Raw genomic sequence first — 16,511 nt, forward strand, 5'->3', positions numbered from 1 at the left:
TCATGTGTTTCAGGGTGAGAGCTGTGTTTGGTAACAGCACAGCAGGATCTGTATCCTACCCTGGTTCTGGTTCCAGGTCTGATCCTGGTCTAGTCTCAGCTAATTTCTCTGTGTCTGGTTCTGTCCAGACTGAATACTCCGTATGGGCCAGCTCCTCCAACAAGCTGGGCTCTGCTGTGTCCACCACCCTCAACTTCACACTCGACCACATTGGTATGGCAGCTGCAAAAAACAAAAAAGAATATAACACTGATTATGCAATTTAGATCATTCTGCACCTATAAGTCTGAAGTTTACATACACCTTAGCCAAATACATTTACAATTCCTTAAAATTCCCTGTCTTAGGTCAGTTAGGATCACCACTTTATTTTAAGTATGTGAAATGTCAGAATATTAGTAGAGATAATGATTTATTTCAGCTTTTGTTTCTTTCATCACATTCCCAGTGGGTCAGAAGTTTTCATACACTAAATTAGCATTTGGTAGCATTGCCTTTAAATTGTTTAACTTGGGTTAAACATTTCGGGCAGCCTTCCACAAGCTTACCAAAATAAGTTGGGTGAATTTTGGTCCATTCCTACTGACAGAGCTGGTGTAACTGAGTCAGGTTTGTAGGCCTCCTTGCTCGCACACACTTTTTCAGTTCTGCCCACAAATCTTCTATGGGATTGAGGTCAGGGCTTTGTGATCGCCACTCCAATACCTTGACTTTGTTGTCCTTAAGCCATTTTTCCACAACTTTGGAAGTTTGCTTGGGGTCATTGTCCATTTGGAAGACCCATTTGCGACCAAGCTTTAACTTCCTGACTGATGTCTTGAGATGTTGCTTCAATATATCCACATAATTTTTTCTCCTCATGATGCCATCTATTTTGTGAAGTGCACCAGTCCCTCCTGCAGCAAAGCACTCCCACAACATGATGCTGCCACCCCCGTGCTTTAAGGTTGGGATGGTGTTCTTCAGCTTGCAAGCCTCCCCCTTTTTCCTCCAAACATAACGATGGTCATCATGGCCAAACAGTTCTATTTTTGTTTCATCAGACCAGAGGACATTTCTCCAAAAAATATGATCTTTGTCCCCATGTGCAGTTGCAAACCGTAGTCTGGCTATTTTATGGCGGTTTTGTAGTAGTGTCTTCTTCCTTGCTGAGTGGCCTTTCAGGTTATGTCTATATAGGACTCATTTTACTGTGGATATAGATACTTTTGTACCTGTTTCCTCCAGTATCTTCACAAGGTCCTTTGCTGTTGTTCTGGGATTGATTTGCACTTTTCGCACCATAGTACGCTCATCTCTATGAGAAAGAACGCATCTCCTTCCTGAGCGGTATGACGGCTGTGTGGTCCCATGGTGTTTATAATTGCGTACTATTGTTTGTACAGATGAACGTGGTACCTTCAAGCGTTGCTCCCAAGGATGATCCAGACCTATGGAGGTCTACAATTTTTGGCTGATTTCTTTTGATTTTCCCATGATGACAAGCAAAGAGGCACTGAGTTTGAAGGTAGGCCTTGAAATACATCTACAGGTACCCCTCCAATTGACTCAAATGATGTCAATTAGCCTATCAGAAGCTTCTAAAGCCATGACAACTTCTGACCCACTGGAATTGTGATACAGTGAATTTTAATTGTCTGTAAACAATTGTTGGAAAAATTACTTGTGTCATGCACAAAGTAGATGTCCTAACCGACTTGCTAAAAGTATAGTTTGTTAACAAGGAATTTGTGGAATTCTTGATAAACTAGTTTTAATGACTCCAACCTAAGTGTATGTAAACTTCCGACTTTAACTGTATCTATGCATTTAGCAATCATTGCTTTATTTTTTTATTTTTTTTGCATCCCATTACACTTAATATACAGAAGACTGAAACATAACAGAACCGTTCGACATACAAACACTGAAGTTTTGTCTTTAAAAAAAGAAGAACTTTTATTAATTATGAAAAATATGAATAACATTCCACCACGAGGCCACTAGAGGGCGCTTTGGTCATTTGACTACTAGGCTATGTTATCCACCTAACGTTTGTTTTAGAAATGACCAGTGTAGCAGTTATGATGCATTCTAGATGAGTACTAGATGTTTGTCAGGTTTGGGTGAGTAATATCACTGGTGATATATCACTGGTGCTCTCTGCACTCTAACCACAAGCATCCACTACTGTACTCTCTCAGTCCGTACTAACTGTCCTATGTGTATCCCTGTCCATTTTGACTGCTCTCTCTCTCTCTCTCTCTCTCTTTCTCTCTGTCTCTTTCTTTCTCTCTCTCTATAGTGCAGCCCTCTCCCCCTGATGTGTCCCAGGTAGAGTGCTGGTCGCTGGGCTGTAATGTCAGGGTGGGGGCTCAGGGAGCTCAGCTCCTGGAGGTCCAGCAGAGAACCGCCCAGGGACCAGGACCATGGATATTACACCCACACACCGTAAGAACCACTGTCACACAGTCACCAACGCACTGTAAACATCACCTGCCATATAGGGAACTGACTTGGTATTGACCATTATACACATACAATCCAATGCTGCTTTGTTAGATGTTGAGTTGCAGAAGCGTTGCAAGACACAACCTCACATGTAAGATTTGTGCTTAAATCACAAGACCTCTCGGCTGAGTCAGAAGCCGAGGCAGATTTGACTGGGGTTTGCAGATCCCTGCCTCCTGCTGTTCCGAGATGCTAGACTGCCAAAGCCAGTCAAGCATCTACATGTCTTCACTTTTTAGTAGTCCTCTCATGCCTTGTCTGCCTTGGTAGCCTCCCACATGCAAGTCTTATGATTGTGTAATGAATGTGTAATAATTATTTAATAAATGTGTGATACATGTCTTATAAAAGTATTACTGTGTTCTGACTGCTGTGCCTCACAGGCAGGTTCAGTGTGGAACCAGTCCATTGTGTCTCTGCAGCCCAACACGATGTATGAGTTCCAGGCCAGGGTCAGACTGAGCCATAGGAGAGGCATCTGGAGTGACTGGAGCCAACCCGTCTCTAACTGGACACAGGAGGAGGGTAAGAACACTAATACTGCACTGTGTGGGTGATTTGTTGGTCCTGCAGATGGCCTTTATAGACAGGTTGGTTGTTTAGCAACAAAGCTGAATGTGCGCAACTATTGAGCAAAACAGACAGGGTTGGTTTAGATTGTTGACAACATGTTAACTATACTTCGTCTCCAATGTTTATTGAAAGCATGAATAAAGTTTCACAATATGCACTTGTTGTCTAACAAAATACACTGAACAAAAATATAAATGCAACATGCAACAATTTCAACAATTTTACTGAGCTACAGTTCATATAAGGAAATCAGTCAATTGAAATACATTTATTAGGACCTAATCTATGGATTTCACGACTGGGCAGGGGCACAGCAATGGGTGGGCCTGGGAGGGCATAGGCCCACCTACTTTGGAGCCAGGCCCAGCCAATCAGAATGAGTTTTCCCCCACAAAAAGGCCTTATTACAGAAATAAATACTTCTCAGTTTCATCAGCTGTCCAAGTGGCTGGTCTCAGACAATCCCGCAGGGGAAGAAGCTGGATGTGGACGTCCTGGCATGGTTACACGTGGTCTGCTGTTGTGAGGCCGGTTGGACTTACTGCCAAAATCTCTAAAACGATTTTGGAGGTGGCTTATGGTAGTGAAATTAACATTCAATTATCTGGCAACAGCTCTGGTGGACATTCCTGCAGAAAGTCCAAACTTGAGACATCTGTGGCATTGTGCTGTGTGACAAAACTAAACACTTTGGAGTGGCCTTTTACTGTCCCCAGCACAAGGTGAACCTGTGTAATGCTCATGTTGTTTAATCAGCTTCTTGGTATGCCACACCTGTAAAGTGGATGGATTATCTTGGCAAAGGAGAAATAAACAGGGATATAAACAAATTTGTGCAATTAATTATTTTGCAGTAAGCTTTTTTGTGCATATGGAACATTTCTGGGATCTTTTATTGCAGCTCATGAAACATGGGACCAACATTTTACATGCTGTGTGTATATTTTTGTTCAGTGTACATCGTTACAGTTGCTGGCTAGATACATAGAGAATTTGAGCAATATTAGCATAGACGTGACAAGACATGTTATCCATGGTATCCAGAACAAGATAAAACTAACAAACGAGCCACTTAAGATTCCCCACATGGCAGTTTCTTGTCATTGTTGCTAGCTATACGGTCATCCAGAATCACAACAACACACATCCTTCTGTCCCACTGAAGTGTGCGGATCGTTTTCATGACATTCTCAGCTAACCCACCTATAGCAGAACCAGGGATGTACAGTTACGCCTGGTAACTGGTGTTTTATCATACATCTCTATCAGTAACAGATTCAGTTGACATGTGCCACTTTACTAATGATGCCCTTTGGCATACTGTACTGGTTGGTTGTGACTAAGTTATTGTGCAGTTGTGTGCCACAGAGTATGATTTGTATTACGCTGAGTTGTATCACAGAGATGTTGTCAGATAAGCTTGTCCCTCTCCATACCTACACATACACCTACACTCACATAGAGCATTGTGAAAAGTGTATCTCAGGTTTAATCTTATCCCAGGCCAGCAGATTTCAGGTGTTTCTGGAAACACCTCATAACATCATCATACTGAGAGGAACAACAAAGTCTCCTCATGGACAATACTAAGCAGGATCATATCGTATAATGATTGGTATCACACATTTAGAATTGACCTGTACTGGATCATTTATCATCTGGCAAAATATGGTAACACTTCCTTCATTCAGTGAAATTACTTAATTAATTTACAGTGAAACAACACTGTTCTTCATTTCATGTGTTGTTTTAACAACCAGTACTTATGTAGAAGTAGAAGATGAGAAAATGATGTCCCTCGGGAGTATTGAGACAGTCTTTGAGAGTGTCTTTGAGAGTGTCTCTGCACCTCTGAGCACTATCAACCACACCATCACCCTGTAGGAGAAATAGTCACAGTGTGGTAGCCTCACTATAACCTCACCTCCCTTCCCTGTCATCACTCATCTGCTCTGTAAGCCACATGGCCCACTGCTGTGCGTATTTGTGTTGGTGTGTGTGTGTGTGTGTGTGTGTGTGTGTGTGTGTGTGCGTGCCGCAACCAAAATTCCCCCTCTCTCACTTCCTGATCATCAAGGGAGGAGTTTATTTTTCATTGAAGAAAAAGTAAGATATGTAACGATATGAAAAAACATTGAACAACGACACACATTTTGAAACTTAACAAGATTAGGCATGACAGGTCAACATGTATCATATAGGACGGCGAAACATAAAACTCTGAACTCCCCATTTTGTAATTACGAGGATGAGCAGCTACCCACTAATCTTGATGACATTATTCTGGTGAAATACATGAGAGATACATGAGAGAAATACATGAGACATGTTTTGCTTTTTGGAGGTGGACATCTCGTTTTTGCCATAATTTCTGGGAGATGCCATCACCTCTTTTGGAATAGCAAGAATTTGCCTTAACCCAGATAAGCACCTCATGCCAGAGAAGCCTTTCAGTGGCACATCTTAATTCTACTTGATGATGCTGTGTTTGTCGTGTCTGCTGACTTACAGGATGCAGATCACATCAGTCTGGAGCTGTATGCCACTTTGGGTGGCAGGGTATTATTTGATGCAAACACTTTAAAAAAAATAATTGTTTCCAGGAAATATTAGTCATGTCTGAGACACATCCTTGTTCTTAGGAAAACATAATGAAGGTTGTCAGATGGTTATCAAAACACAAAATAGGCTGAAGGCTGATGGCTGATAGCTATCACAATGACCTTGTACATACAAGCTATGTACTTAATGGATAGAATAGGACTTTATTGATGCCAAACCCCCAGACATCACACAAATACACAGAAAACGTTTTGGGAGTATACATCCATTTTGGGAGAACACGGGGTCAGCCACAGCTAACTGTTGCAATGAATAAACGGTTTGTATCCTGTGCTCTTTTACAGCACCTGCCAAGGCTCTGGATGTGTGGTACACAACCTCCAACTCTCCCAACTCCATCACTTTATACTGGAAGGTGAGCATCCAAAGAGATGTCTTAATATTGTCAGACTCTCTCCCTCTCTCTCTCTCCCACATGAGAAAAAAATACTTCAGTATACTGTAGTATTCACGGTGGTGTTTTTGTGGACATGACTGTTCTGTAGTATTTAGGATGGGACATTGATACCGGTACTCCAATGCTCCAATGCAGTTTTCAAAGCACTACTGATCCAATACAATGTACCGATGCTCATTTCAAAGTATCATTATCGCTTGATCAATGACGCCCGAAGCTTCGTTTGGTCACATGGTTTTTCAAACCGTGGTTTGCAAAATGAGAGATCCCACAGATTACGTGACGGTGCTTTCTTCGATTCCAAGTTGCTTTCAAACCCCAACCTCTACTGGAAACCATACTTATAATGTACAGGATTTTGTGATGCTGTGTCACCTGAATGGTAAATAAGCAGGTAGAGTCGGGAACCATAAAACAATGAATGGGGACGAGTCCTGGTGAAGGCTTATTATTTAGAGAATTGTTTTTATATGACACCACACTACACATTATTGTTCAAACAATTTGTTTTATTTAGTATGGTATAAGCGTATGTCTTATTAAGCATCCTAAATAATGCGATCATTTCAGTTTTTGACAGCAACTTGCAATGGTAAATTATAGCTAGTAGGCTATTAACACCCGCAATGAAAATCTGGGTCAATGAGATTTTATGAATATTGTGGGAAAAACTTCCATATGGACACCATCGCTGCTTTATATTGCTAATCAACAAATGTCACTAATGTGCATTGTGTTAAAAGTTCTAAGTAATGAATTGGTGAAAGCCCCAAATGCTTCAGAAAGCCTTGGTTTCCCATCACTAGTATTTACTGTTGTGTTTTTTGTTGTTGTACATATATACAAAACATTATGAACACTCGCTCTTTCCATGACATAGACTGACCAGGTGAATCCATGTGAAAGCTATGATCCCTTATTGATGCCACCTGTTAGATCCACTTCAATCAGTGTAGATGAAGGGGAGGAGACAGGTTAATTAAGGATTTTTAAGGCTTGAGACAATTGAGACATGGATTGTGTGTGTGTGCTATTCAGAATGTTGAATGGGCAAGAAGACAAAAGATTTAAGTGCTTTTCAACGAAGTAGTGTCAGGTGCACCGGTTTGTGTTAAGAACTGCAACCCTGCTGGGTTTTTCACGCTCAACAGTTTCCCATGTGTATCAAGAATAGTCCATCGCCAAAAGGACATCCAGCCAACTTGACACAATTTTGGGAAGCATTGGAGTCAACATGGGCCAGCATCCCTGTGGAACGCTTTCGACAACTTGTAGAGTCCATACCCTGACGAATTGAGGCTGTTTCTGAGGGCAAAATGCAGGGGATGCAACTCAATATTCGGAAGGTGTTCTTAATGTTTTTTTACACTCAGTGTATATGTTGTTTGTCATAAAATATGGTGTCTCTAGTTCTACCTGAGTAATTAGGAAAAAAAATGTTACATTCTTCCTGTTTCTGTCCTAAACTGTAGCCTTTTTTCATGTGGGTGTGTAAAGTTTTCTTAGCCGCATTAGGAAAAGGGCAAACTCAGACCACTTCTGAGAGGTGACATTCCCCCCCCCCCCCCCCCCCTAACCTCACCCCATAGGTGTGAGAGGCTCCCTCCCCAATGATGTGTGAGACTGAAACCTGGGCCAGACACGTGACAGTTTCAGTTTACAAGAAACAGAAAAGACGAGCAGTTTAAAAGAAATGATAGATCCCTTACACACCTCTCATCTCCCAGCAGAGATGCTGCAGGGATAGCATGCCTTCTTAACTGCTCCTGGGCAATACAATAAAGTTGAATTAAATGTTAAGCTAACACAAGGGTAGGGGCATGTTGATATAGAAACAGTCAGACTCTAGGGGAGAATCTCAATTGCATACTCCTCTCTCGTTGCCTCGTTCTCGAAACCCATTGAATGAGAAAGCCAGAGGTCTCTCTCCTTTGACCTTCTCCTCCAATGGATTTTGAGAAGGAGAAAGGAGACACGAGGAGTATGCAATTGAGATTCTCCCTTGCTTTAGGATTCTATGCTGGGAAACAGAAGTGCGATGAAAACACTGATAGCCAATCCTATCACTGCATCATTTGTGATTGTTGCCCATGGAGTGGGCCTGTGTTTTATATGTGGTTCTGAATCTGATTGCAGGGGCTGAGTCACACAGAGGCCAGAGGGAAGATCAGGGGTTACAAGGTGATAGTTAACGACACCCTGGCAGGGAAATCTGAGAGCAACACCTCCATTAATCATATTTCAGGCCTGTCCTGCTCTCGCTGTGATGTCACTGTCTACGCCCTGAACTCCAGAGGTTCCTCACCCCCTGCCCGTGTCACCATTCCCCTCAGAGCAGGTAAGGCATCTCCATTTCCTCCCCGTTTTCCCCCCTTTTCCTCCATCTTCCTATTCAAGATTCAGACTCTTCAGAAAAGTGAAAAACTATAAATGCAAGAATTTGTTCCACTTCTTGGCTTCTTTAAGTTAAAAGACAATTAACATTTAAAAACCACATAGACATAAATGTAACATCCAATTGACCGTAGTTGACAGGGAAGGGTGACTGCTCTACTGACAGTGTCATACACTCCTCTCCCTTCACAGCCCAGCCCCCTCAGAATGTGATGTGTAGAAATCACAGTAACCACAGCGTCACCATCTCCTGGCGGAGGCCTGTAACTGCAGGAGCAGGGGATGGGGCAGTAAGTGGCTACCTGCTGGAATGGTTCCCTGTTGGCAGACAGGTGGAGAAGCTCACGTGGAAGAGACTGGGTCCTAATGAAACCCATACTGTCATTAGAGGTACATGTAGTGGATGGATGGCCAGCTTAGCATTGCATTAGATCTTATTGGATCCCTGAGTGATGACACAGCCAGTTGATCCCTCCTCTTGATCTCATTCCCTCTCTCTCTCGATCTCCACCCCACCCACTGTCTCTCTTGTGTGTAGATAACATTAATCCGTTTGAGTGCTATGAGGGAGCAGTTTATGCTCTGTATGAGCAGGCAGTGGGCAGGGCCCAGTTTGAAGACTTCAACACCTTGGAAAAAGGTAAGGAAACAGGAGATCACCATTTTTCTGAAGGTTTCACATCAATGGAACAGTGCCCGAGTTCGATTCCTATTTGTGGTGTGACTGTGTCCTGTAGTACCTGCCGCGGGTCCGTCTGTCCATCAGCCGGTGGTGGAGGGGGACAAAGTGACCGTTTCCTGGTCAGAGGTCCCTCAGGAACACAGTCGGGGCTGTATCATCAACTACACCATCTATGTGAAAAACTCAGAGGGAAAAGACGTTGGAAACTACGGTATGGAGAAGAACTATCAAACACAAAGTGCATTGTGTGTGTGTGTGTATACTGTGTTCATGACCTGTGGTTTTGTTCTAGTCTGCAGAGCATCAGAGAGATCCTTCACCATCAGGGACCTTCCCCCTGAGTACTACCGTCTATGGATGACCGCATCGACTGCCTCAGGACAGGGCCCCAGAGCCGGACACTCCTTCATCATCAAACCTCAAAGTGAGTATAACGAAAGAAAGAGTGAAAATAATCTGTTTCTCAGAATAATCTAGCTGAAACACTCTCAGTACTATCATTCCAGTTATGTGTAGTGTTACAATAAATACAGAATGCTTATGTTTATTATACTGTATAATGTTTACACTGTGTGCTTATTATGTACCACTGTAGGTTTGCTTTCAGACAGCTGGCTTTTTAACATGGTCCTGGTAGGGATCACCTCCTTCCTGGTGTTCTTTGTCCTGCTGTGCCTGTACCAGGTCTCCTCGCTAAGACGACGGTAATACATTAGGAACAGGAACAGCCTCTAGTCCTAATGGGGAGTCACTAGACAGCAATACTCGAAGGAAATGGAAATATTGATTGACCGTGTTATTAACTGTGTGCTCTGTTCCTGACTCACTGTAGTTATTTTCCATGTTCTCTCCTCCTCAGAGTCTCAACACTCGTCCACTGCCTCATGCCAGATATCGTCCCTGATCCTGCCAACAGCAAATGGGCAAAGGAGTGTGCCAAAGAGAAGGTACGTTCACGCAGATGCCCGAGTGCACACATGCAAGCACGCACACACACACAAACAAACACAGTCTGAATACTTCATTTGGATCCACAGTGATACATTCGTCTGACCCCTTCCTGTCTTCCCCCAGGGTGAGTTGACCCTACACCTCTACCTCAGTGAGTCTAGTGTCAGTGAAGAGGAGGAGCCAGACACTGTGGAGGTCCAGGAGCTGCCTGAGGGCAGTTGGAGCTCATGGAACCCAGCACAGCGCACTGACATCTCCGGAACTCCAGAGGGTGCTATTCACCCCTCCTTACACCTCCTCTTCATGCCCCAGCAGATCCCTGCGACAGACCCGTCAACAACAGCCTACTTCCAGAGCTCCTACCTCAAGAGCTTCTCCCAGGAGTCAGGCTCCTCAGGCCAGACACAGGATTCCCAGGGAACAGATATGACTGTAGACTACATCTCAACACACGTCCTAGAGGGCAGAGAGGAGAAGGAAGAGGAAGGTCTGGATGTGATGGGATTCTTCTCCTGTCCGCAGAACCCCCTGAGTCCGTTCATGAACCCTTTGGTGTCTTTCGGAGGGAAGCTGACTCTGGATGCGGTCAGGATCGACTGCAGTGAGTTCTTAGACTGATGGGTTAGACTGATAGCCATATAAAATAACCCAAGGAGCAGGTTGTGTGAAGACCCTGTGTAATCTTTGATTCTCACTAACCAACAATCATTATAAACAGTTATATTGCATTACAGTACAATAGTACACTATCTATCAGAGATGGGAGACTACAGACCTCGGGGTCCATAGTGGTGTAACACTTTTTCACCATAGCAAACACTAATTGCATTCTAAACTGAAGATGATGATGAGTTGATTTTTGGAGTCAGGTGTTAGCTGGGGCAAAAGTGTGACATCAATCCGGCCCCCGAGGACTGGAGTTGCCCATCCTAGATCTATGTCTTGGATAACACAAAATATCAATACAATACAACTCACCTGTCACATTTCCCCCAGTTTACAGGGACTGTAAGCAATGAGCTTTTCTGAAATAAACCATGGGAGTTATGTAAAGTGCACTATGAGTTCATATCTGGAAGTGTATTTATTAGTTTCACAAAGAGATAGTACTGGAATATGCAGGGTCAGCCTTAGCATAGAGTCCTGGATCCTTGCAGAGAGTACAGGTGCTCTATAGTGTAAATGTAATATTGGGGATTCTTAAACCCTAGTGAAAGTTTAATACATTTAATATAGGGGATTATTGTAATGAGAAAAAAGGAGACTGGAGATGCTAGTGAGGTTAGACTTGTATTTGTTATTTGGGGTCTTTGAATCAGTTACATTTCGTTATCAACCAATCAGCCTGCATCTCAAATCGACAGTTAATCAGAGCAGCAAGAAGCAAAAAACACAACCAACCTGCGGTGACCAAACAGGCATGTATTCTGAGAAGAATAACAGATAGATATTAGGATACAGATTACAGATGGATCAATGTATTTAGCTTTCAAACATAATTTACAATATTGTTTAACAGTGGTTTGTTATACACAAAAAGATATGTGAACCTTTTAGAATTAGCTGGATTTCTGCATAAAGTCACAGCAATAGACAAACACAGTCTGCTTAAACTAATAACACACAAACAATTATAATTTGGATGTTTTCATTGAGCACACCGTGTAAACATTCACAGTGCAGGTTGGGAAAATGTGAACCCTTGGATTTGGATTTAATAACAGGTTGACCCTCCTTTGGCAGCAATAACCTCAACCAAACGTTTTCTGTAGTTGCGGATCAGACCTACACAACAGTGAAGAGGAACTTTTGACCATTCCTCTTTACAAAACTGTTTCAGTTTTACAATATTCTTGGGATGTCTGGAGTGAACCGCTCTCATGAGGTCATGCCACAGCATCTCAATCGAGTTGAGGTCAGGACTGACTGGGCCACTCCAGAAGGTCAGGACTGACTGGGCCACTCCAGAAGGTCAGGACTCTGACTGGGCCACTCCAGAAGGTCAGGACTGACTGGGCCACTCCAGAAGGTCAGGACTGACTGGGCCACTCCAGAAGGTCAGGACTGACTGGGCCACTCCAGAAGGTCAGGACTGACTGGGCCACTCCAGAAGGTCAGGACTGACTGGGCCACTCCAGAAGGCATATTTTTTTCTGTTCAAGCCAATCTGTTGTTGATTTACTTTTGTATTTTCGGTTGTTGTCCTGTTGCATCACCGAACTTCTGTTGAGCTTCAATTTGCAGACAGACTCATTCTACTGCAAAATGTCTTGATAAACTTGGGAATACATTTTTCCATCGATGATAGCAAGCTGTCTAGGCCCTGAGACAGCATAGCAGTCCCAAACCTTGATGCTCTCTCCACCATACTTTACAGTTGGGATGAGGTTTTGATGTTGGTGTGCTGTGCCTTTTTATCTCCACACATAGTGTTGTGTGTTCGTTCCTTCCAAACAACACAACTTTAATTTAATCCGTCCACAGAATATTTTGCCAGTAGCGCTGTGGAATATCCAGGTGCTCTTTTGAAAACATCAGACGTGCAGAAATATTTTTTGGGGACAGCAGTGGCTTTTTCCATGGTGTCCTCCCATGAACACCATTCTTGTTTCGTGTTTTACGTATTTTAGACTCGTCAACAGAGATGTTAGCGTCTTCCAGAGATTTTTGTAAGTCTTTAGCTGACACTCTAGGATTCTTCTTAACCTCATTGAGCATTCTGCGCTGTGTACTTGCAGTCATCTTTGCAGGACGGCCACTCTTAGGGAGAGTAGCAATAGTGCTGAAATTTCTCAATTTATAGACAATTTGTCTTACTATGGACTAACTTTTAGAGATACTTTTGCAACCCTTTCCAGCTTCTGACATCTTTTGTTCGAGGCATGGTTCACATCAGGCAATGCTTCTTGTGAATAGCAAACTCAAATTTTGTGAGTGTTTTTTTATGGGGCAGGGCAGCTCAAATGAATATCTCCAATCTCGTCTCATTGACTCGACTCCAGGTTAGTTGACTCCTGACTCCAATTAGTTTTTGGAGAAGTCATTAGCCTAGGGGTTCACATACTTTCCCCAACCTACACTGTGAATGTTTAAATTATGTATTCAATATGGACGAGACAAATACAAAAATGTGTGTGTTATTAGTTTAAGCACACGGTGTTTGTCTATTGTTGTGACATAGATGAAGATCAGATCAAATTTTATGTTACATTTATGCAGAAATCCAGGTATTTCCAAAGGGTTCATGTAACGGTTTTCTTCTGGGGAAAGAGAGGCGGACCAAAATGCAGCATGGTGGTTATTCATGTTTAATTTATAAAGACACTATACATGAATAAACTAACAAAAACAATAAACGTGCAAAAACCTAAACAGCTCTATCTGGTGCAAACACAGAGACAGGAACAATCACCCACAAAACCCAACACAAAACAGGCTACCTAAATATGGTTCCCAATCAGAGACAATGACTAACACCTGCCTCTGATTGAGAACCATATCAGGCCAAACATAGAAATAGACAAACCAGACACACAACATGCCCACCCAGCTCACATCCTGACCAACACTAAAACAAGGAAAACACATACGAACGATGGTCAGAACGTGACAGTTCACCTACTTTTTCTTGCCACTATATATAAAATGGATGTATTCGTAAGCAACACACACAAGCATTCACACCATCAAATTAAAATCAATTGTATCTTCAGTTCAAGATCTTTTAAAGACCTCAATATCCAATAATAATCTGCAGTAGCGAGTTTAGCGAGAGAATATAGCCTAATAATGAAATACACCAGAGTTAGGGAAGGTATATGGCTCTTTAGTTGATGTGAAAGTGGTTTAGGTGCATTGAAGTAAAATCACTTAATTTATGAGTACATTTATACAGAGAAAAGAGTAGAATCAGAGATGAGAAGATAATGAGAAACGCCAGAAACGCCAGAAATACTATATTATTGTTTCATATTTACAATGTGTTACAATCCGAGTGCCGAGTTCACTATGTACATTTACTGATGTGTGTATATATATATATATATACAGTGGGGCAAAAAAGTATTTAGTCAGCCACCAATTGTGCAAGTTCTCCAACTTAAAAAGATGAGAGAGGCCTGTAATTTCTCATCATAGGTACACTTCAACTATGACAGACAAAATGAGAAAACAAAATCCAGGAAATCACATTGTAGGATTTTTTATGAATTTATTTGCAAATTATGGTGGAAAATAAGTACAGGGCATTAAAAACTGTAATATCTTGTGGACTTCAGGAAACAGCAGAGGGAACACCCCCCTATCCACATCGATGGAACAGTAGTGGAGAGGGTAGCAAGTTTTAAGTTCCTCGGCATACACATCACAGACAAACTGAATTGGTCCACTCACACAGACAGCATCGTGAAGAAGGCGCAGCAGCGCCTCTTCAACCTCAGGAGGCTGAAGAAATTCGGCTTGTCACCAAAAGCACTCACAGACTTCTACAGATGCACAATCGAGAGCATCCTGGCAGGCTGTATCACCGCCTGGTACGGCAACTGCTCCGCTCTCAACCGTAAGGCTCTCCAGAGGGTAGTGAGGTCTGCACAACGCATCACCGGGGGCAAACTACCTGCCCTCCAGGACACCTACACCACCCGATGTTACAGGAAGGCCATAAAGATCCTCAAGGACATCAACCACCCGAGCCACTGCCTGTTCACCCCGCTATCATCCAGAAGGCGAGGTCAGTACAGGTGCATCAAAGCTGGGACCGAGAGACTGAAAAACAGCTTCTATCTCAAGGCCATCAGACTGTTAAACAGCCACCACTAACATTGAGTGGCTGCTGCCAACACACTGACAATGACACTGACTCAACTCCAGCCACTTTAATAATGGGAATTGATGGGAAATGATGTAAATATATCACTAGCCACTTTAAACAATGCTACCTTATATAATGTTACTTACCCTACATTATTCATCTCATATGCATACGTATATACTGTACTCTATATCATCGACTGCATCCTTATGTAATACATGTATCACTAGCCACTTTAACTATGCCACTTTGTTTACATACTCATCTCATATGTATATACTGTACTCGATATCATCTACTGTATCTTGCCTATGCTGCTCTATACCATCACTCATTCATATATCCTTATGTACATATTCTTTATCCCCTTACACTGTGTATAAGACAGTAGTTTTGGAATTGTTAGTTAGATTACTTGTTGGTTATTACTGCATTGTCGGAACTAGAAGCACAAGCATTTCGCTACACTCGCATTAACATCTGCTAACAATGTGTATGTGACAAATAAAATTTGATTTGATTTGATTTGATCTTATGTTTCACTGAGTCGTGGCTGAATGACAACATGGATCTGGATTTTCTGTGCATCGGCAAGACAGAACAGCTACTTCCGGTAAGATGAGGGGTGGTGGTCTGTGTATATTTGTCAATAACAACTGGTGCGCAATCTCTAATATAGAGAACCTCATGATAAGCTGTAGACATCACTATCTACCAATCAAGTATTTTCGTAGCTGTCCATTTACCACCACAAACCGATACTGGCAATAAGACGTCACTCAACCAACTCTATAAGGCCATTAGCAAATAAGACAATGCTCATTCAGAAGCGGCTGGGACTTTAATGTAGGGAAACTTAAATCCATTTTACCTAATTTCTACCAGCGGGAAATAAAACTCTAGACCATCTTAATCTACACACAGAGATGCGTACAAAGCTCTCCCTTTCCCTCCATTTGGCAAATCTGACAATAATTATATTCTCCTGATTCCTGCTCACAAGCCAAAACTAAAGCAGGAAGTACAAGTGACTCGCTCAATACAGAAGTGGTAGGATGATGCGGATGCTAAGCTACGGGACTGTTTTGCTAGCACAAACTGGAATATGTTCCGGGATTCATCCAATGGCATTGAAGAGTATACCACATCAGTCACAGGCTTCATAAATAAGTGCATCGACGACTTCGTCCCCACATTGAGTGTATGTACACATCCCAACCAGAAGCCAAGGATTACATGCAACATCTGCACAGAGCTGAAGGTTAGAGCTGCAGCTTTCAAGGAGCCGGACGCTTATAAGCAATCCCACTATGCCCTCAGATGAAACATCAAACAGGCAAAGCGTCAATACAAGGCTAAGATTGAATCCTACTACACCGGCTCTGACACTCGTCGGATGTGGCAGGGCTTGCAAACTATTATGGACTACAAAGGGAAACCAGCCGTGAGCTGCCCAGTGACGGGAGCCTACCAAACAAGCAAAATGTATTCTATGCTTGCTTCGATGCAAGCAACACTGAAGCATGCATGAGAGCACTAGCTGTTCCAGATGACTGTGTAAGCACGCTCATAAGGCCAACATTCATAAGGTC

The 16,511-nt window shown here is 42.6% G+C and overlaps 1 protein-coding gene across 1 annotated transcript in view; it reads left to right on the forward strand.

Moving 5' to 3' along the window:
* The window catches only part of LOC109902661 (interleukin-12 receptor subunit beta-2), a 34,259-nt gene extending 23,086 nt beyond the window's left edge, over positions 1-11,173 (forward strand). The window contains exons 5-16 of the mRNA XM_020499221.2: positions 14-213; positions 2,285-2,430; positions 2,874-3,015; positions 5,970-6,040; positions 8,219-8,420; positions 8,669-8,866; positions 9,015-9,116; positions 9,214-9,369; positions 9,451-9,582; positions 9,754-9,862; positions 10,018-10,105; positions 10,233-11,173. Of these exons, the coding sequence (XP_020354810.1) occupies positions 14-213; positions 2,285-2,430; positions 2,874-3,015; positions 5,970-6,040; positions 8,219-8,420; positions 8,669-8,866; positions 9,015-9,116; positions 9,214-9,369; positions 9,451-9,582; positions 9,754-9,862; positions 10,018-10,105; positions 10,233-10,727 (2,041 nt within the window). The 3' untranslated portion in view covers positions 10,728-11,173. The remainder of the gene's footprint in view (positions 1-13; positions 214-2,284; positions 2,431-2,873; positions 3,016-5,969; positions 6,041-8,218; positions 8,421-8,668; positions 8,867-9,014; positions 9,117-9,213; positions 9,370-9,450; positions 9,583-9,753; positions 9,863-10,017; positions 10,106-10,232) is intronic.
* Positions 11,174-16,511: the final 5,338 nt, after the last annotated feature.

Source organism: Oncorhynchus kisutch, linkage group LG13 (genome assembly GCF_002021735.2).
Source record: "Oncorhynchus kisutch isolate 150728-3 linkage group LG13, Okis_V2, whole genome shotgun sequence".
In the NCBI taxonomy this organism is placed as follows: domain Eukaryota; kingdom Metazoa; phylum Chordata; class Actinopteri; order Salmoniformes; family Salmonidae; genus Oncorhynchus; species Oncorhynchus kisutch.